Genomic DNA, 21,754 nt, shown 5'->3' on the forward strand with positions numbered 1-21,754 from the left:
GTTTTCTCGCTCGTATTGCAACATTTCTATTCTATAGCATGACTTTGAACATTAAAACACTTTTGCATGCCACAACATGACACTGTCAGTGAAAAGATCTCTACACCCCAGTCCACTTTATTCATCTAAATCATCTAATTTATGTAAAGTCAGAAATATATTCTATCACAAAGATTAAAAGTAGGTTAATCAACAGCACCACTTTTAATTCACTATTAGTGAGTTTAAAAAGCAAAGCAAATCATTTGACTAAATTGGCCGTTATGTATTCTAATCTTGACCTGCAGTTCAGATAGATAACGTACACTGAATCACTTTAATACTTTTAAACAGACATTATTAATGCAAAGTCAACAACATAATTATGTACATTCATGCAAATGTTGAAACAATAAAAATCCCGTTTTAAATGATCTTGCTGAGTTACATTTGTCCACTGAGGAATCTTGCAGTATTAAATGGTTAGTTCACCCAAAAATAAAATTTCGGTCATTAATTACTCACCCTCATCTCGTCCCAAATCCATAAGAACTTCGTTCATCTATAGATAGACAAATTAAGATATTTTGATGATTTTTGACGAGGGTTTGTGAAGCACACAAAAGCGGCAATGTCCTTGCACCTTTTGAGAGACATTGTTAAAATAGTCCATGTGACTACAGTGGTTCAACCTTAATGTTCTGAAGCGATGAGAATACTTTTTGTGTGCAAAAAAACAAACAAAAACAACGACTTTATTTAACAATTTGACATAGTTAATGCAATGCAGAGCTTCCGTGTTCTGAATGTGACTCATTAATACTGAGCCGGCATTCTGACTTAAACACAGAAGCGCTGAACTGCGTTCACTACGTCGACTGCGTATGACATCAGTTCAAATTGTTTGTTCAAATTTTGTTTTTGTGCACAAAAAGTATTCTCATCGCTTCATAACATTGAGGTTGAACCACTGTAGTCACGTTGACTATTTTAACAATGTCTTTAGTACCTTTCTGGACCTCAAAAGGTACAATGACATTGCTGCTTCTGTGTGCTTCACAAACCCATGTCAAAAATCATCAAAATATCTTAATTTGTGTTCCGAAGATGAACAAAGGTCTTACGGGTTTGGGACAACATGAGGGTGAGTAATTAATGACAGAAATTTCATTTTTGGGTGAACTAACCCTTTAAGACTTCTTGCATGAATATGGTAGGCCTATATGTTCTCCACTTCTGCACATACAGCAAAGTTTACTAGACGGCAATTTCAGATTGCTTGTAAAACAGTGGAAAGGTCTAAGTCGTAAAAAGTAACATCTGCATATCTGACCTGGTGCTCGTGAGGTCTCAGACTGTCCTGTATTATGAAGTGAGAGAAGACTCTGGCCTGATTTCAGCCTTGATTTGTTTAGTCTGGTCTACAGTACATTTTAAACAACCTGATGGAAGTGTTCTGAAAAATGCTTTGTTTTTTGAAAGATGGTATTTGCCTTAAGACTGAGCGTGTGTAGTGAAATACATCTAGATTGAATGCATACAATGTGAGAAATGCGACATGGGGGAAACTGGAATTTTGACAACAAAAATAGCTATCAATCAAGGATATGATCTAACATTGCATTACAACTTAGTAATGCATAATGTTCCTTATAATTTCAAATAAAGATGCATATTATTACCTGAAAGTCCTGAAATGCACAAATAAAAACTGCACGCATAAAGCATCTTAGAAATGTGCCGTGATTATGAACCGAAAGCTTGTGGCGAATCCTTCACAGACTTTTCGCATCTCACTTTCAATCACAGTTCTTTTTTTCAAACTGACCAGTTACACTACATATTCTTCGATACATACAGTTCTGCCTACTGGTTTGTGCATGAATGTATAATGTGCATTTGGTTGTCAGCACTGCTGTTATGCCGTCATTGATAATCATTTGGTTGTATAGCAGCTTCTGATCCAAGCACAACGATGGAAAAGTTTAGGCAGAGGCAGTAAACACTGCAGCTCGGGTCAGCTCGTTCAAGCAGTTGTGGCAATCAAATCCACATGGTGTACATTAGAGAGAATTGCCTGGCTCGGTGCTGCTGTACGCTAGTCTTCTCCACATCCCCGCCTCGACTTTCACTCAGTCATAGTCCATCTTTTGTCTCCATGTAAAAAGCAAATTCCACCCAACCTCTGACATAGTCTGACACACATTCCAATTCAAGCTCAACAATGGAGGCCTTTGTGCCTGCGCTGCTGTGTGTATGTTTGCTTTTCATTTTTTTTATAACACTCTGGATGGGCTTGAAAGTTTAATCATTTTCTGTAGCCATATTGCTGGTATGTGTGTGATCTCATAGCAAAAAAAAAAAAACCCACAATTGCAGAAGAATTTATGACTGTTTATGATGGGAAAAAAGTTCTGTGTGGTCCCTTTACTTTTAGACTCTTTTCTTTCTTCCGTGTGTTTGTATTCTATCTATCTATCTATCTATCTATCTATCTATCTATCTATCTATCTATCTATCTATCTATGTGAATTGACGTGGTGTTGCTCTCTTCACTGTTTTGTGTAATAATGTTTTGTTTCTGGCTGGATTGTGCTGGTGGCGTGATGTTATACAACACTAAGTCCTCATGTTTTTTGAACAGCACTTATTGTAGGATGGTTCATGCTCTCAATTCCTCTGGGATTTTTGCATCTGTATTTCATTCCTTGTAATTGATGGGATAACATATGTTTTGTCTCAGTGTATGTAATTTATTGTTGATGAGCTCATCAGTAAAAATTCCATACAACTAGGTTGTGATGACAATAAATATCTATCTATCTATCTATCTATCTATCTATCTATCTATCTATCTATCTATCTATCTATCTATCTATCTATCTATCTATCTATCTATCTATCTATCTATCTATCTATCTATCTATCTACACTGTAAACCCCAATGTTGTCATTACAGTTTTTCTCAATTGCTTTGGTACATTTCTCGAATCATCCTTACAATTTGCAAAACTGTATGTTCATTTCTCGAAATAATTCGTACAAACAGCACAACATATTGGATTACCTGCAAAAGCCTGAAACTTGCTCAGAATCCTTAGTTCATCTCTCAAAAGCAAGTATTTATGTCAATGAACATTTCAGTGCTGTCAGAATGACAAGTCCTTGTGTCATTGTTCTCGAACAAGACAGTCAAAATGCTTAGCCATGTTGTCAATATAACACTGATGTGTGTGATAGAGTATGTATCTGTATAAAGTTCATTTAGCCTACTATACTGTAAGTGTAAAGCAAGTGTAATATGCTACTGTACGTGTAAAAATGCCACTGTAATATTAAGTTGCATACCATATTAGAGTACAGTGCACATTGCTGAAATACATACCTGTTATGTCTACGAAATGCTTGAAAGATTGAGGAAAAGGATTTTCTCCAAACGTTCGGCTGCACATTTAGACCTGTATAAGCCATTAAGGTCATAATTGAGAACATAGCTCACAATAGTGGGGCCTCATTTTACCAGAAACGTGCCTACGCCCTTTGCCTTATCTACCTCTGCCTCTGTTTTGCCTCCCTACCCTTCTACCACAACAATTGTACATAATCAATTGCCTGAATGTACTAAAGCATTTGCAATTTGTTCAAAAGAATGAGAAACTGCTTTTATGATGTGCAAAAGTGAGATGATGTGGTGGTTGAACTTATAATAGATATAAATACTTAGAATTTATGTTTTGATCTGAGAAATGTGCCAAAGCGACTGAGAAAAACTGTAATAAAGTAATCAAGTTATCATAACTTAACATAACTTAGAATACCAAGTTTTCAAAACTTAAACAGTTGTGTTTAACGAACTCATTTGGCAGCAAAAATCTTTCGAATTAAGGTTTTAAAGGGTTAGTTCACTCAAAAATGAAAATTCTGTTATTAATTACTCACCCTCATGTTGTTCCACACCCGTAAGACCTTCGTTCATCTTCGAAACACAAATTATGATATTTTTGATGAAATCCGAGAGGTATACGATTTGTCCATAAACAGCATTTTAACTGACACTTTCAAGGTCCAGAGAGGTACTAAAGACCTTTAATACAGTCGACGTGACTGCAGTAGTTCAACCTTAATTTTATGAAGCAACTAGAATACTTTTTGTGCGCAGAAACAACAAAAATAATGACTTTATTCAACAATATCTTGTAATTCTCATATACGTAGTTTACATCCAGCGCTTCCAAGTTCTACGTCAGAATACCGTCTCATTATTGGCCGGCTCCTGCATCAGCATCACATGCATGCGTCGTGCTGCTCACGTGATCAGCTTTGACCAATACTGAGCTGGCAACCACAAAATTAAGGTTGAACCACTGCAGTCATGTCGACTATTTATCTATCTATCTATCTATCTATCTATCTATCTATCTATCTATCTATCTATCTATCTATCTATCTATCTATCTATCTATCTATCTATCTATCTATCTATCTATCTATCTATCTATCTATCTATCTATCTGTCTGTTCATGTGTGTGTGTGTGTGTTTGTGTGTGGCACCCCCCCCCCATGAGATATCTGGTTAGTGTGCAGTCAGAGCAGGTGTGTGGAGGTTGTGTCATTCTCTGAGGAATGTTACTATAATGTATTCAGTGATATCTTTAAAGTATTTAGTGCACACAATCTCTTCTAATCTCTTTCTCCTGAGGGGGCGTTACACGTGAGGTGATGTCTGTGCTTGTCGTTGCTTTTGTAAACTACTCATTACGAAGTAAATAAGCTCATCACAAAAACACATGCCAATGAAGACACTTAGAACAATAAAGCTACGCAATCTCTCTTGAGCGGCCTACATCAATTAGGTTAACGCTGTTAGGGGTGACGTTTTTGTCCTGGCTGACTTTTTGTTTGTTTATTTTTCTTTATCTTCCTCCATCAGTTTACAAAGGGTGCAACCCACATTCCTCTATCATTAACATAATTAACATATTAATTGCTCTAGATTTAACAGAATTGTTATCTGTGTTGATGAACGATGGGTTGTTATCAGGCTCATGAATATATATATATATATATATTGCTTATTTTGATGAGTTAATGTAAAAACATATGTTGTCATAAATTCTTGATCATAATTTTTTTACAGTATATATATATGAAATATATATATATATATATATATATATATATATATATATATATATATATATATATATATATATTAATAATTCTGTAATTCTGTGGAAATCAGTTTTTTTATATTAATTTCTTAAATATGACAAAGCATTTTTCGTATACTCTTTTTGAATATGAATATGACAAAGCACTTTGCTTTCCCTTTTCAGTTAATTTCTCTTCTTTGGAAATCCACACCCACTTTTTTTTTTTTTTTTTTTTTTTTTACCATGGTATCACTAAAGCACCACCCATTTTCCATTGAACTTTGGACTGGATCCTCCTGCTCTTTCTAATCTAACCAGCTCCCTCACTCCATTTGTGTATTTTCTCTCTCTCTCATATTCATTTTCCATTTAGTGTTTTTACGCTTCCCCTTTTCATATTCATATGAAAGAGATAGAGGATGTAGAAGGTCACTCTATTGACAATAAGCCATAAAAACAGGCACACAACAGCTCCAGTTCACCCCCTCCACCCACATCCGCCTACCGCACGGCCAAACCATATATAGAAAAAAGTACATGGCAGTTCCCTTTCCCAGCACATGCTTAAAGTCACGGAGACGTCAGCACTTCCTGTGCATATGCAAGAAAATGGAATTCAAGAGGAAGCCCATAGGGGGTTAAACAGCAGGAGACATTGTGTGTGTGTGTGTGTGTGTGTGTTTGAGTATGGAAAAGGATACAAGAAACACCATGTGGTAACTGAACAAAGCTGTGATAGGGGAATTGTTTGGAATGACTGGAATTTCCTGCTGAAAATGTAACATGTGCTGCACTGGTCAGCCATAGTTTACGTGCGCAGTCCGAGAACTGCCTGATGAGAAAATAGCTAACCATAAATTATGAGTCAAAAGATTTCAGAGGAATGATATCTGACCTCAGCGCTCTGCTGTATCTTGTGGTGTAATTCCTTTGGGAGTTTATTAGACAATAGTTAGTCCAGTATGAAGAAAGCTGTAAGCTGGGTATATCATTGTGTCTTCTAAAATAATTAGAATGTTATTTTATTAAATTATTCATATTGATTATCATGAACCATACAAATGTATACCTTAAAATGCACAATAAAAGACTCAATTGTATATATGCATGTATGTGTTTCAGGGTGTGGAGTTTGGATGAATAGAGTCATGCTACTCCAAATTTTACTGGAAGATTATCAGGCACTGCCTTTGTTAGGCAAAAACTCTGACATGGATCATTTTACCATTTTAGCGTGTTTATATGCCCAGGAGACAATATAGACACTTAACACGTCTCTCTGCTGTTTCACCTGCCCGCCGCGTTTTTTGCTCTCGGCCAGGTGTGACATTTCAATGTACAATGAGCGTTTCTATTTTACAAGCCACATGATTCTGATGAGGACACAATATAATTCTCTGTGCACTTTCCATTATTACAATGAATCTGGGTTTTTTGGCAAAAGGTCAGCATGTAACCGAGTCAGTTTCTGTTCTGCTTTTTGCTAGTGAGCAGACGGGAGGTGCTTTCTGTGGTTTCATGAAAAAATAAAAAGAGTTTCTGGTGTGCTCTATTAATACTTCTCTATTGCTAAAATTAGGTGCTTTTCATTTTCTCAAGATTCTTGCTTTCATTAGTGGTGTTTGCTACAGCAAGCATCACTTCACTTCGAACCTCTAACCTTAAAGTGTGTTACTCATGCTCTAATGTTTGTGCTGCTCTAATGTTTGTGCTGCAGATATATGAAATTTTATAATGCAGATTGTGAGTCTACTCAATGGCTGTGTTCGAAATCGCACCCATACCCTTAAATAGGGCACTATTTAAAAAGGGCAGCCATTTGTAGTGGTGTCCAAAACCATAGTGGATGTTTTAGAGTGCACTCATTCAATCCCACAATGCACCACAATAACAAGCATGCACGTCACGTGCCGAATGAATTCCCGCGTCTCCCAGAGGATGACTCGCAGTTGAATCATCCATCCATTTTCCAAACCGCTGGTCCAATGTGGGTACAGAGTAATACCATCCAGGTATAAATTCCTTTTTAATTGATTATTAAATTGTTTAATTAAGGTTTATACATGCTAGTTTCCATGACAGAGTTTAAGATAAATCTTTTCATTACTACTGGAGCTGCCAGTTTGCTAAGTTTCAAATGATTATTAAAGGACAAGCACAAACTATGTAAAAAAGGCAGCCTTTCCGGCACACTCAGTGTCTGAATTCACTTACTCGTTTTCAGTTCACTCTCTCAAGTTGGACTATTAGTTGACTAATTTAAGGAAAAGTGAATGAGGGTATAGGTGTCGATTTCGAACGCAGCCAATATGTACACTTCAGGCAGATCAATAGACCACAACGCAAAATGATTGTGACGCCATAGCAGATCGCACTTAGTGTATGATATTGGAATTATTTTGTCATTTAACCACATAGTACTTGAAGCTACCTTAAGCTGAATATTATATTGCGGATTCCAAGTGATCAAGGGCTTATTTAAACACATTGCAAGGGTTCCGCCAATAGTGGGCGCTGGTGCAACGTAAGCAATGACGTACATCCGAGTGAACGAGACATAGGGAAGTTAGCAAGGGAAGGGCATAAAAAATTTTGACTTAAACTTAGCCCAGTTATGCTAATGAATAGAGTGGTGGAATTATGATGCTTTTTTGTAGGCCAAAACCCGGAAGCGAGTTAGCTTGTCAATGGGTTTTTTGAATGGGTTTTTGGTTAAAATGGCTGAAATAAGGTCCGTGGTTAACACAAGCTCAAGATACTTTCACGTTTTATTCAATGATATACAAATACATTAGTATTACCCTACCCGTGACTTTTCAACGCTGTTAAGTGTCATGAAAATGACAGTTGCTAACAAGTGGCTAAATGGGACTACAGAGGCTGTCGGTGACATTAAATGTCATAACGCCAAACCGGTAAGCTCAGTCCACTTTTACAGCCTAGTTATGCTTATAATTGCGCCCATACAAACAATTCTAATTCAAACTTTATGGGAAAATGTTTTTAGATAACGAAAAAGAGTTTTTGGAGGCTTAGTACTGGTGACAGTGAAATCGTGGGACCTTGGTGTAGTTTGGTGTAGTTTGTACCTTTAGCTTTTTGCTTCTGGTGACTGCATTTAGGCTCCAAAAGTCATAAAAGTTGTTTTCATCTGTGAAAATTGTGTAAGTATCATTAACTTTTGTTGATCACAGAGCTTATTTTTTTTGCGATAATCCAAAAGCCTATGGGAAACTGCCGACTGGCCTACAAAGTGTTCCACCACTCTATTGGAAGACCTTGAACATTCAAAACAAACAAACAAAAAAACTTCTGCGTTGCCAAATAAGGTGGATGCTTCATTTGTATTTCTGATTAGGGGGTTTGAATCTGAGTCTGTGATAATGTGGAGATCTGAGGTATAATTTATTGCTTTGAGGTTGCTCTTTGAAAAAAATAGAACTAAATGAGAGAAATGTACTCTTATAAAACAAAACATCAGTATCAACTTTTTCAAGGTCAGAAACACTGATATGCAAAGACAAGTTTTCAATATCAACAAACATTTATCATCAAATAAATGTATAGCTCTATACTCTATAAAATTATTTGATGGGAAATGTTTGTTGATACTGAAAACTTGGTGGTTTTGCATATCAGTGTTTCTGACCTTGAAAAAGTTGATACTGATGTTTTGGTCTGCCAGGCAGAACTAGAGTAGATAAGCAATGAGACACTTAAAAACGAGCCAGCATCTACCAGCACTGAGCTTGCAGTCAAACAGATGATCATGATTAAGTGCTTGATGCAATCAATGTTCTGCTAAGCATCACCGCATAGAAAGTCTCACCTCATCAGTCAGTGAACAGAGAGTCTTGTGTTGACTTTACACATTTCCTCTCACATTACACAGCTCATTAGATGGTAGTTTAGAAAGTAATCAGAACAACTTGATCTTTGATCATAAGCCAGATGAATGCCAGCACTTTCATTTGCAACTGAATTGCTGTTAATTACAACAGAATATGTTTATTCACCTTTTTAATATGCATTAGATTGGAGATCAAAGTCCGCGAGTGCTTTCATCTGTATTTCATATGCTTATGAAATCTGTAATGGAGTCTTATACATCTAATTAAAATACAAACAGTGCATTTTTACATATTTATTTAAAATGATTTTAAAGATGCCATGCACATGCTCAAATGAAATCAATTTTAAAGGACAAATTTAGACTTTAATGTTTGTTTTTGGGTTAAATAAGGGTTTTATGTTACATAAAATGACTATTTTAACCCCCTTCTTTTGGCTGTTACAGTTGTTTTGAGTGTTCTGTTGGCATTGTTTTAATTAGTGCTGTCAAATCGATTGATCGCGATTAATCGCATCTAACATAAAAGTTTGTAAATATATGTGTATGTGTATATATATATATATATGTGTGTGTGTGTGTACAAAAATGTAAATGTGTTTGTGTATATTTACACAAACACACAAACACATATTTACATTTTTGTTAGAAGCGATTAATCACAATTAATCGATTTGACAGCACTCGATTAGTATATTTTAATATATTTACTATTAGATATTTAATATATTTAATATTTTAATTTAATATATTTTTCTAATATTACAAATTGAATATGAAAAATTAAAAAAGACATAAAAGATAAAAGATTTTTATCTCTTGTTGAAAACTTAACATTTTCCATAGAAAATGTGGCTTGTGTTTGCTCGGCTAAAACAGGCTGGTTGGTTGGTTGTCAGGTTTTTGTGGTTGCTAAGGTGGGTTCATGATTAAAACAAGAACAATTTGCTAATTGGGACAATTAAAAGTATTTTAATGTAGATGAAAAACGAAAAAAATACTGATTAAGAAAATGATTTATTGCACTCAAACACTTGAAGTACTCGAATACTCAAATTGTGCTACTTGTTTTAATCAGTGATAAAGCAGGGAAAGTCTGTCATTTTCATCAAAATATCTATTTCGATTAAACGTTATGAGAGAAAAGAATCTTATGCATGGATTTTCATTTCATACCAACTGTAATGCTAATGCAAATGGTTAATTTATAATACATTATTTTAGATATAAACAATATCATGAGATTTGTTGATGATTTTATTATGAACATGCCAGGGTAGAGAGTTTTATATGCATATAAATACATAAGCCATCTTACATGGCTATCAAATTTGAACATTTCCCCAAATTCAGCTGAAGTAGAAAAAAAGAAGAATGAGAAATGAGTGGTTGTACTCTTCAAAAACACATAAAGACTCATCAGAGCGATCTATAAGGGTTGAGATCTGGATCTTTCCAGTCTCACTCAACTCTGCTGACCTTTGACCTCCAGTTGCTAGGATCATGCCCCTGTGAGGGTGGCTGTGGGTTGAGTGGCGACAGAACCGCGCTATAGCTGTGCCACCCTAAACACTTCCATATGACCATTCATCCTACACCATGGGAAAAAGTAGCTTGGGTCAAAAAGTCCATCTAAACATTGTAAAATGACTTTTTATATTATTAGTAGGTCTTGCTGAGCAAAGTATCACTGTTACTAGTGATTATATAGTTAATTCAAAACCCCTAACCCTAAGTATTCAATTCTGGTGCATAATCTTTTGCATACGGACATATATTTTCCCCCACACTTCAATCAAATGTTTCCGTATTATCACCATATATGAAAGTGGACATAATTAGAATTGGAAAATATCTGAAATTGATCTCATCAGTCATCAGTCATCAAAATAACCCTCAACCATCAGTGGTTAAAATCTCATCATCAGGCAATCTGTGCAGCCACCTTTAAAAAATAACATATTATATTACACGAAAAAGTCTCCCGAGGGGGACGCAATCCCACCAGGATGGAACAATGGCGTTCCCTCTCCTGAGTCCGTGAGAGAATGCACTGAGGATTCAAGTACAAACATTCCAGCGTACAAAAGAAGCAAAGCCAGAAGGGACGGGAACGAGGTGGGGGTGAGGGGTACTGCAGGTGAGGCGACAAGTCTGAACAAAACAGGAACCAGTTGGTGCACAAAGTTTATGAGTGACAGCAGCACTATTAACCCTATAAAACCTACTGTATTATATTTGATAAGCAAATTACTAAGGCCTCTAAATTATCAACATGATCAAAACTTTGCTGAAAACCTGTTGCACACAAACTACAACATGCTTTTTGTTGTCTGACTGATAGTTTTTATCAAGAAAAAGGTCTTTTAGTAAAAATTTCTACCTTCAGGTCGTGGTACCATGTGTCTTTCTGCTGTGAAATCTTTAATGATTTTTATAAGGTAAACATAAGAATAACTTTTACATTGTTGGTATTATTTGAAGATGATCCCATACTGGATTGAAGCAACTATGGTTTACTTGATCCACACATTATTTTTTATAGGGATGCACCGATGTGAAAATTTTGGCCGATACAGTTCTACGATTCTTTATATTTGAAAGCAGATAACCGATAAATTAGCCGATAAATATAAATCCAAATTTTTATATAATTTTTGAGAGCCTAATTACAATAAGTCTTGCATGTCCCAAGCACACAATTATAATGTTCTCATTATAATTTTATGTAGCCTATATGACAGACTTGCGCTGTACATGTTACACTTTAGCGTATTTTCCTTTTTGAAGTGATTTCAATCATATTTCAAGCAATTCAAAACATCATTACGAACAGTGCGCATCTGAACAAGTGTCAGCTGAAGGAAATAATCCATTATTTATCGGCTAATGTTTTTATCGGGCCGATAACGATAACATTAAAAATTAACATAATTGCTCGATACCGATATAGAGGCTGATATATCATGCAATTTTTTAGAAAAGTCATGTTAAAATGTATCAAATATGATCATCAGACTTAAGGAAGATTTATTTGTTCATCTCTCAATCATTATTGTATTGTGTTGCACTATTTTGAATCTACAGAGCTTTGATCATAAAACTAAGCATTTAAATATCATCTTACTAAGACATTATTGAGATACATAGTGACAACTGATAGTTATAGGCATTTTATATAGGTACTGGTATAAAGATCCTTTGGTTTACATTACAAGCTATCGGAATTTCATCTTACTTTTTGAACATATAAAAAATATCTGCACCAAATTGACTATTTTTGCGGTGTTTTTTTCCTTTCCTTTTTTCCCTTAAGCTCCATATTCTTACTGTATCTTACTATATGAGCCATAAAAGCCTGGTGTATCAAATATGATACTCGACAAAAGACATATGCAAAGTTTTTATATGTATTTTTGTCTAAAGGTTCAATAAACTGTTCCATAAAAAACATCTATTATTTCATGTCAGACTTTGCAGGGTTAAAACATGCATACAGTATCTGAAATGTGTGGTTGTTAGAGATATGTGAACCAGAAATGTCACCAACAACCACAGAAATGTATGTGTAAAGAAGGAACAAGAAATGAAATCTCGCTTTAATATCTCAGTTGTTTCTTCTGACATTGAATATCGGAGCACATATAGAAATCTTCATTAAAACCACCTGATTTTTTAGATGTTTGACCTCAAATAAATATGAGAATAATTTGGTGAAATTAATAATACTACAAAGGATAACTGCAATAATTTGAAAATAATCTGTCTCTAGAGTTTCAGAACTTAAAATCGTCTCAAACTGTGCTTTCATTTACCAAGAAAGTCAGAGATCTCTTTCATTTTATAGCTCTGTACTCTTAATAACGTCATTTTTATAGGTTAGAAACATCTGAGACAAAGTTGATGAGCTCTGAATGAGAAACCTCTGAGCAATTTCAGACAAACAAACAACAAGCAGTGGCACATGTTCAGGCTGCATGTTCTCCCAGCACAATTCCCTGTGTTTTTTCAATCTGGTTGACAAAAGGCTTGATTATTAGGCAAACTGGTTAGCTGGGCAGCTTTTGTTGACTGGCAACATCCAACAGACTCTTTTGTGTGTTTCCATAGCTTTTCTTGGTATGCTTTGATGAGGTTCCCCTTTTGTAAAAATCCATACAACCTTACAAGTCATTCTCACAGGAGCAGAAAGACAGAATAGAAATCAGTAAACCAGAAAAAAACAAAGTGGATTGTTGAATACGATTTAGACTTGCATCTAAATACAGAGTAAATGTTACAGATAAGTGAGAGATGACTTATGCCATGACATTTAACACATATGATAGTATGGAGTCTCTGTGACGTGGTTGGAAACACAAGGTATGCCTCACTGGAATGCCCTTAAGGGCGTCTCGCTCGCCCACTGACAGGAACAAAGTCACCTGACTGGCCCATGTGCACCGAGCTAGAGAAAGTAAACATGGGGACCAGTTTGGAATAAGTCAGGTGAACACCTGTGGCCTGTTGCATAAACTTAGCCTCTATGTTAAGACTGTGACTTAAGATCTAGTTTGACCAACTAGCAGTTAGTTTGGGCAGTCTTACTTTTCTGATTCAAATGAGTACCAGTCTTGAAGAAAAAAATAGATGACTTTAGTTTTAAGACTAGTCTAAGCAGTTTATGCAACTGGCCACTGTTTACACATGGATATCATTTTACGTAAATCTGAGTTGGTGACCCAATAACCACCATAAACAGTGAATATTTAGATTATTATTTGACAGTTATTGAGCCAGTGGGTAAGTTGACCCACTCCCTATATCTTGGCAACTGTACCATTTTATTGTCATGTGACCATATATTTTAGAACCACCCATCATTTCTGCCAGACTGTGAAAAGGAGAAGCACATTGGAGGAGTGGAAGTCGCTTATTTACTTTAAAAACAGTTTTTGGCTTGTCAAAGTAAAAATTTAACATAACAGATTTAATGGCTTTTTCATCAAAGCAAATTTGTCCAGGTCTAAAACTATTTATGATGCATATTGGTGATTTAGCAATGTATAAAACCATGCAAGTCATTTAGCTAAATATTATTCTGAATTGGTAAGCTAGCTAGCTTTTCCTAAAATGGCAGCTATGGGGCAAAGTGAGCCACATGCTGTGGGGTAAATTGAGCCAGCGTTTTAACTTACCCCACCTTAAGGCAATGAATTTAAGTTAAATCTGAAGTATAAACTGGTGTCATTTCAATGTAATATTACACAACTGGTTTAGTTTATCTTTATTTTTGAGTTTATTTGTTAGAAATAGTGTACAAGTACACCAAATCCTTCTCTGATACGAACCAGAGGATGTTTAATCATTTATATCTAGTCTCTAATGGCCTAACATGATCAACATACCATGTCAAGAACCTTTTGACTAAAATGTTTATTAGTTTCAGTGACATTCATTCATTCTTATTTAGTTTTTATTTAATTTTACTCAACAAACTCTCTGTTTAGTCTGTTTATGGGAAGGTTACATCTTTGATGTTCAACATATTGTTTCAGAAATGCAAACAATTAAAGATACTGAAATTTCAACTTCATTTGGTTGTTTTATGTTGTTTAATTTAGCTTTAAAAAAATAAATACTTGTAAAGTATTTTTACAAAGAATATTTGTAAAAGGAAATTTGATTATTAAATTAGTTTTTAAAATAGGTACATTATCTTTAAAATTTCACATGGGTTTGATTCAGATTCAGTTAGATGGTCAGTTTACATCCACCTACTGACTCGGCTCAACTTACCCCTAAACCTGGGGTAAATTGAGCCAGAGGAACACGTTTTTATAAGAAGCCATATTTTTAGAACCCTTTGTCATAGATGTATTCTGATCTTTTAAAATGATAGGAAACATCCTGAAATTACTTTAAATACTTTCATTGTACTTCTGCCTCATTTTCCCTTAAGGACCACATAAGTAAAAAATGGCTCATCTTACCCCACTCTCCCCTACTGATTTGGCTGCACTGACACTGTTGGATGGGAACTGAACCGATGACATGTTTTCTGCAGAACTGCTTTAGAGATTAAATGAACTAATTTAAATATTGATTATCTTTACCATGGAACTGAATCAGCTCTGAACTTTGACTGACTTCAGCTGAACAATGAGAGTTTTCTCTGTACAGCCGAAATGAATCAGCCTGTTTGAATCATGTTCCTGTTTATCACTGTAAAGAAGCGCGTGATGCGATCCGTTGCGTCTGTCACGTGAAAAAATGAACGAAAGACTCGGAAGGTACAGTAATTATTTATGTTCCCTGTAAATTAGGCTGAGTTATAATGATTTCTTCCTTCGGAATATGATCAAGATTGCGTAGATGGATGTGTTCAGAGAATTTGGCTGTTAAAAGTATAATATTAAAAGCCACTTAAATGAACGAAATGATTCGAATAAAGATTCGTTCATTTTGATGAAAGAGAGAGTTAGTAAAATGATCCGAACTTTCCATCACTTGACTGTAATGGGGCTTTGAATGGTTGAATCTTAAATTATTATAGCCTATGTATATGGTTGCATCCAAACCTGATGCCCAAATCCTATCAGTTCAAAAATCATGATGTCCTAAAACAGAGAAACTGCTCAATTTATTGCAGAATTTCAATTCAAGTTGACTGCGGATGAGCCGAGATCCAGATCGAGAACAAACTTATTTTTTCAAGACCCAAGCCACATTTATGTGGTCTCAACATCAAGACTGTATAACTATATACTATAACTATATAATCTAAGAAAATAAATACAAAATCGGTTGTTCTGCATATGTGGTGGTTTATGTGATGTTTGAGATTTCTTTGTATTTAAGTGAGAATTAAGTGAATGAATGGTCCAGTGTTTCCCCCTAGTGTCCATTACAGGAACATGATTAAAATTACGTCAGAAAATGACGTGTTTTCGAGGATTACACAATCATGCAGTACTAGTTAAACACTCGCTTGGCAGGTCAAGTTTCATTCCAGTTTACTGGTGATTCAGAACAAATGTGAGGTGTTATCTTTATGTAGCAAAAATAAAAACTGCAGGTTATTTGCGTAATAAATGCATGCAAGAATAACTACTTTTACATTCTATCCTTTCAATTGTTATAATGCATTGTGTTATTTTTATGATACTTTAATTTCTTTAAAATTAAAGCCATTTATGGGTGAAGACAGCAAAGTAGTGCCCGGAATTAAAATTATTTTGACTAAAATTCAATTAGCAATTTATTACTTTAAATACATACAGCAATATAATTTATTATTCCTTTGCTACAGAAATAAAACATCTTGGTAACTCAGTCACAAAAGCAGCATTAAGATGCAAAGCAAGACATCCAAGACAACAAACATCACAAACAATCCCCCAAAATGCAGTTTTATTGAGAATTAAGATGACATCACATCCTTGGTCACGGTGGACAGAATTATTACTTGGCATTGTTTAAGTTTGCATATATCGGTGAAATCAAACCTGCAGTCTCTGGGATAGACCTTTGGCAACTTTAAAATGTAAACCAAACATAACAGTTGTCAAGAAAAATCAAACAAAAACAAAGGAAAGTTAGCAGTAAATCACAGAATGAGTCATGCTCCCATGATTCTTAGTCAGCATGTGTTTTCAGGATGTTCTGGAGAAAGAACAAACATCATAAATCCTCAGAACAAGAAGAATTGCTTTTAGATGACATCTTCATTACTACTTTTTATTATTCTTTTTAAATAAATCAATCTTTTTTTTTCTTCTTAAAAGTACCCATTATCCATCTTTAATAATGCTTCAATTTGCTTCATTTAATTGAACGTTTCAGGTGTACATCATCTCAGCCATATGCGACATCTTCTTGGGGATGTAAAGGTAATATTCCATGTATCCGGAAAGGTCCTCTATTGTGATGTCATCCACGTAGGCGCGGGCTTGTTCGGAACAAGAACGAGGGGAGCTGGAAGTTCCGTTATTATTCCCAATGGAAGTTCTGCTGTTTGGCGAACTGTCCTGCGGGTTGGGCAGCTTTCGCTCACATTCAGAGATCACATCTCGAAGGCCGGTGAATGAGTAAACCTCGACCCCCTGCCAACCAGGACACTGGCATTCTCGTTGCCCACACGGGCACTGACCGGCTTCCTGCAACTTGGACAGAGTTTGAAAGTCAGACGGAACAGCATTACCTTCGCTCGCCTCCTGAGATCCCGGCCCACATCCTAAAGCGGGCCTGTTTTCGGGAGCGCTCTCGTCATCCGAGGGCATTCTCGGACTGAGGGGTGATTCCTGACCCTTAGGATAAGGGAGATGGGTTTCATACCCAACGACACCGAATACAGTGGAGCACGGAGCAGAGAACGCTCCTTCTTTCTTGACAGCGCTGGTGTCGTCGGGCTCTGGCGGGGTCTTGTGTTTCAGGTGTCCAGGAGGGGGAGACATTTTGCTGCAGTAGGTAAACTTCGGAGGATGAAGGATCGGAGATTTTGATCGTCGTCGTCTCTGGCTTCTCACAACTCCTCTGGATGACTTTCTCGTGCATCTATAGTAAAAAAAATAAAGGTGAAAACATTTATATTCGCTGGTATATTTGTGTTGTTATTGTTTTAGCCCTATAAAGCCTACTGTGCCTACTATTCGACATTAATTTCTAAGGCCTCTAAATTATTAACATGATCATAACGTTGCATAAAACCTGTTGCACATGATCAACTACATGCCTTCTGCCCTTTAATCAAATTAATAGTTTAGTATAGTATTTATACCTTTAAGCAATATTGTAAAAACTAGGGCTGCCCTCAACTAAAGATTTTTCTGGTTTATTAATAAACCATATAAATCATAATAAAGAGCCTTTAATGCCTACATAGCCTATTCAGCACTCAAGCGCACGCATAAAACCACAGCGCACCAGCAGAAGTAATGATTATTAATTGATAAGCTAGTGTTTTCTGTATTTTTGGCTACAATGATGAAGTTGACGATGCTGACTCGCCATCGCCGCAGTAGTGGACGTGCCTATACGTTTTATATGGATTACATAACCTGAGACTATTTGTTTTCCATTTGAATTGGTTCATTTTGCTTTCTATAGATATATTTTTCATCTCTGTGAGGCAACTTTACATGGAGTTTCGGTTATTTTTTTGGCACGCTCAAGTTCACAGAGAGAGACGGCAGAAAGCACACCCTGTTTGCTTTCATTATTTTACAAAAGCACAACGTTTTGTTATCGTGAGTGCACACAAATAAAAGTAGACTCTTTACAGATTCAAAAGATGTATTACTCTTTTCTGTATGACCAAACATGACAGAGTATTTTTAGTGCAAGTGATCGCACCGGCGCCTACATAGCTGTCATGCAATAAGAGCACTACTATTCAGCTTCCACGCTCCGCACAAACACTTGAATAGCCCACGTTTTTCTAAGTTAACAAAGTGAGTGGCCATGTAAAGTTGCTAGTACTTACATGCCTCAGATGATAAGCCATATTTGAGGTCGATGAATGATGAATGATCGGCGAGTGTTTGGATGTCCTGCCTGATGTACTGTAATTACCTAGTCCAGCTGGTAACGATCTGTCCATCACAGACTACGTGACTTCACCACTTCCTGTGGATTTTTTTCCCCCTGCGACTAATAAAACTTTGGTCGACTAAGCCTCTTCTCATCGACTAACGGACTATTAGGGGGCAGCCCTAAAAAATGTCCCCTTTCCAGGTTGCTTCACATGTGAAATCTATACTGGTTTTTCATAAAGTAAGCACAAGAATACCTTATATTGTTATTAGTAATATTTCAAGATGAACACTTACTGGACTGAAGCAACTTAGATTTACTTAATTATCCATACATCATAAAAAAATGTTAAAATGTATCAAATATGATGCATCTGGCTTTTGGGGAGCGTTTATTTGTTCATCTCTCAATCGTCATTGAACTGCAATGCATAATATACCTCTCACAATTAAAGGGTTAGTTCACCCAAAAATGAAAATAATGTCATTAATTACTCACCCTCATGTCGTTCTACACCTTCAGAACACAAATTAAGATATTTTTGATGAAATCCGATGGCTCAGTGAGGCCTGCATTCACAGCAATGGTACTTCCTCTCTCAAGATCCATAAAGGTACTAAAAACATATTTAAAACAGTTCATGTGAATTCAGTAGTTCTACCTTAATATTATAAAGTGACTAGAATAGTTTTTGTTAGCCAAAAAAGACAAATAATGACTTTTCAACAATATAGTGATGGGCCGATTTCAAAACACTGCTTCTGAGCTTTACGAATTGAATCAGTGATTCGGAGCGCCAAAGTCACGTGATTTCAGCAGTTTAGCCATTTGATAGTCGATTCGTAAAGTTCAGAAGCAGTATTTTAAATCGGCCATCACTATATTGTTGAAAAGTCGTCATTTTGGTCTTTTTGGAGCACAAAAAGTATTCTCATCGCTTTATAATATTAAGGTAGAATTACTGAATTCACATGAACTGTTTTAAATATCTTTTTAGTACCTTTATGGATCTTGAGAGAGGAAGTACCATTGCTGTAAACGCAAGCCTCGCTGAGCCATCGGATTTAATCAAAATATCTTAATTTGTGTTCTGAAGATGAAGGTCTTACGGGTGTGGAACGACATGAGGGTGAGTATTAAATGACATTATTTTCATTTTTGGGAGAACTAACCCTTTAAACCTACAGAGCTTTGAAAAAAAAAAATTAGCATTTAAATATCTTACTAAGACATATTATTGAGAGATAGAGAGAGACAATGAATATTTGCAAGCTTTTTATGCAAGTAGTTTGTTATACAGTTATAAAAATCTCAATGATTTACATTACAAGCCATCAGAATTTCATCTTAGTTTTTGGCCATATAAATTACATCTGCACCAATTTGCTCAGTTTGGGCCTCTGAATAAAACTGATGTTTTTTCTTCTTTGAATGTGAGCTTCATATTTTCACAATATATTGTACTATATGAGCCATATAAATAGGAGAGAATATATAAAGTGCGCTGGCGGACTTTTAGAGAGTCAGACTTATAACCCGAATGTCATGGGTTTGGGTCTCAATACTGGGAGAAAATGTAGGCGTGAGGAGTGAATGAACAGCGCTCTCTTCCACTCTCATTACTCACAACTGAGGTGCCCCTGAGCAAGGCATCTAACCCCCAATCGCCACAACAAAAATAGCTGTCCACTACTCTGGGTGTGTGTTCGTGTGTGTGTGCAATGCAGAGCACAAATTCCAAGTATGGGACACCATACTTGGCTACAAGTCAGGTCACTTTAATATAAATGCCTCAAGTATCAAATATGATACAAAACATATGCAACCCTTTTTCTTAAGATTTAGAAAAAAAATCATCCAAAATATTCAATAATCTTTCAGTTTAAAAACAAAAATTCTGACTGATTTCTTCATATATCAGGCTTTTCAGGGTTAACTAGGGAATCTTAAAGTGGTCCCTACCCAAGCCAGTTATCTTTCGAGGAGGTCATCTTGGATTTGGCTCCATCCGGACTGCCTCGAACAACCAATCTGGAAGCCAAAGACTCAGAGACACGGACTGCGGTCGTGGAACTGGAAAGAAATGCATGCAATTACCCACACAGTAAAAAAAAAACCCTCTCTGCCAAAAAACTGAGCATCCATTTCACTTATCAGACAAACTGTAGCTGAAACAAATGAAAAGACAACAAACCTTTCAGCATCCACACGCAGTTTCTTAAAAGCCGTCTGTAGTGTCTCCTCCTCGCACTCCTTTTCTACTTTCTCCACAGCAGCCATAATGTTAGACAGCCTTAAAACTGAAACCAAAACCATAGAGAATAATACAAGTGAGCAGTTATGACAAACCCAAATATTTATTGCAAGTCAATAATCATAGATCTCAACATTAACACCATATTTTAACACACTCAGTTACTTCTAATCGTTAACAAAGGCTTCAAACAATTAGAAGAGTATAGTAAAGGAAGATAGACTGCAGTGACTGAAACTTACAAAACTACATAAACATCTTGTAATTTTCCCTGAATAAATACTGAGTTATAAAAACTACGAGTATAACGTTATAAAATATCAACCTGATTAAAAGCAGTCTTCAACTGCAATCAAACTTAGTAATTTCCTTTATTATTCATATTTAATCACACTGCAGTAGTTGACAACTTGTGTCTCATGTAATGAAACGCTGATCTCATACACAATTCGCATAATGAAGCTTAGCTTAGCATTGTTGAGTGGCGCGATTTACATTCTGTAAACTTTGCTTGACCAAAACAAATCAGACAAATTTACCAGTAGAAAAATATACTCACGGCCAAAGGACCCAATCCCATGTAAAGCCCAGACATATAGGAGACTGTTTCTCCTGTTATGAGGGTCTATGTCCTCACAAAGCTAACAGGCTAACGTTAGCCAGCCAGCGTGCAGAAACGATATCTGTGAGAAAACTCGCTTTAAACCGACCGATGACAGGCTGTCCTCGGGCATAACTTGACCTAAATACTACGTAAAAGTAGTAACTACTCACAACTATTGGAAGTAATCAATAAATCATACACAATATTCTAGATTTTTCTCTCGCTAGTCTCTTGTTTACACTCAACCACTCCAGAGTGACTCTGCAACAACGCAGATCTTGATGACGTAGTACGCATACGCACAAACGTCAGCAGATTACGAAAATGCTCATAGAAGCTTCTGGTGTTGTGCCTTTTAATTTTATTTCTTTATTTTTTATTAAAGGATGCAATTATATAT

The 21,754-nt window shown here is 36.0% G+C and overlaps 1 protein-coding gene across 1 annotated transcript; it reads right to left on the minus strand.

Moving 5' to 3' along the window:
- Window positions 1-16,358: 16,358 nt before the first annotated feature.
- Window positions 16,359-21,643, minus strand: oser1 (oxidative stress responsive serine-rich 1). Its single transcript, XM_048199124.1, has 4 exons — window positions 21,310-21,643; window positions 20,691-20,796; window positions 20,459-20,569; window positions 16,359-17,518 (listed from the first exon to the last, which is right to left on the minus strand). The coding sequence occupies exons 2-4, from the start codon at window positions 20,774-20,776 to the stop codon at window positions 16,804-16,806; spliced, it is 912 nt and encodes a 303-aa protein (XP_048055081.1). The 5' UTR covers window positions 20,777-20,796; window positions 21,310-21,643; the 3' UTR covers window positions 16,359-16,803.
- Between the last annotated feature and the right edge of the window lie 111 nt (window positions 21,644-21,754).

The sequence above is a fragment of the Megalobrama amblycephala genome, linkage group LG8 (genome assembly GCF_018812025.1).
Source record: "Megalobrama amblycephala isolate DHTTF-2021 linkage group LG8, ASM1881202v1, whole genome shotgun sequence".
Classification (NCBI taxonomy): domain Eukaryota; kingdom Metazoa; phylum Chordata; class Actinopteri; order Cypriniformes; family Xenocyprididae; genus Megalobrama; species Megalobrama amblycephala.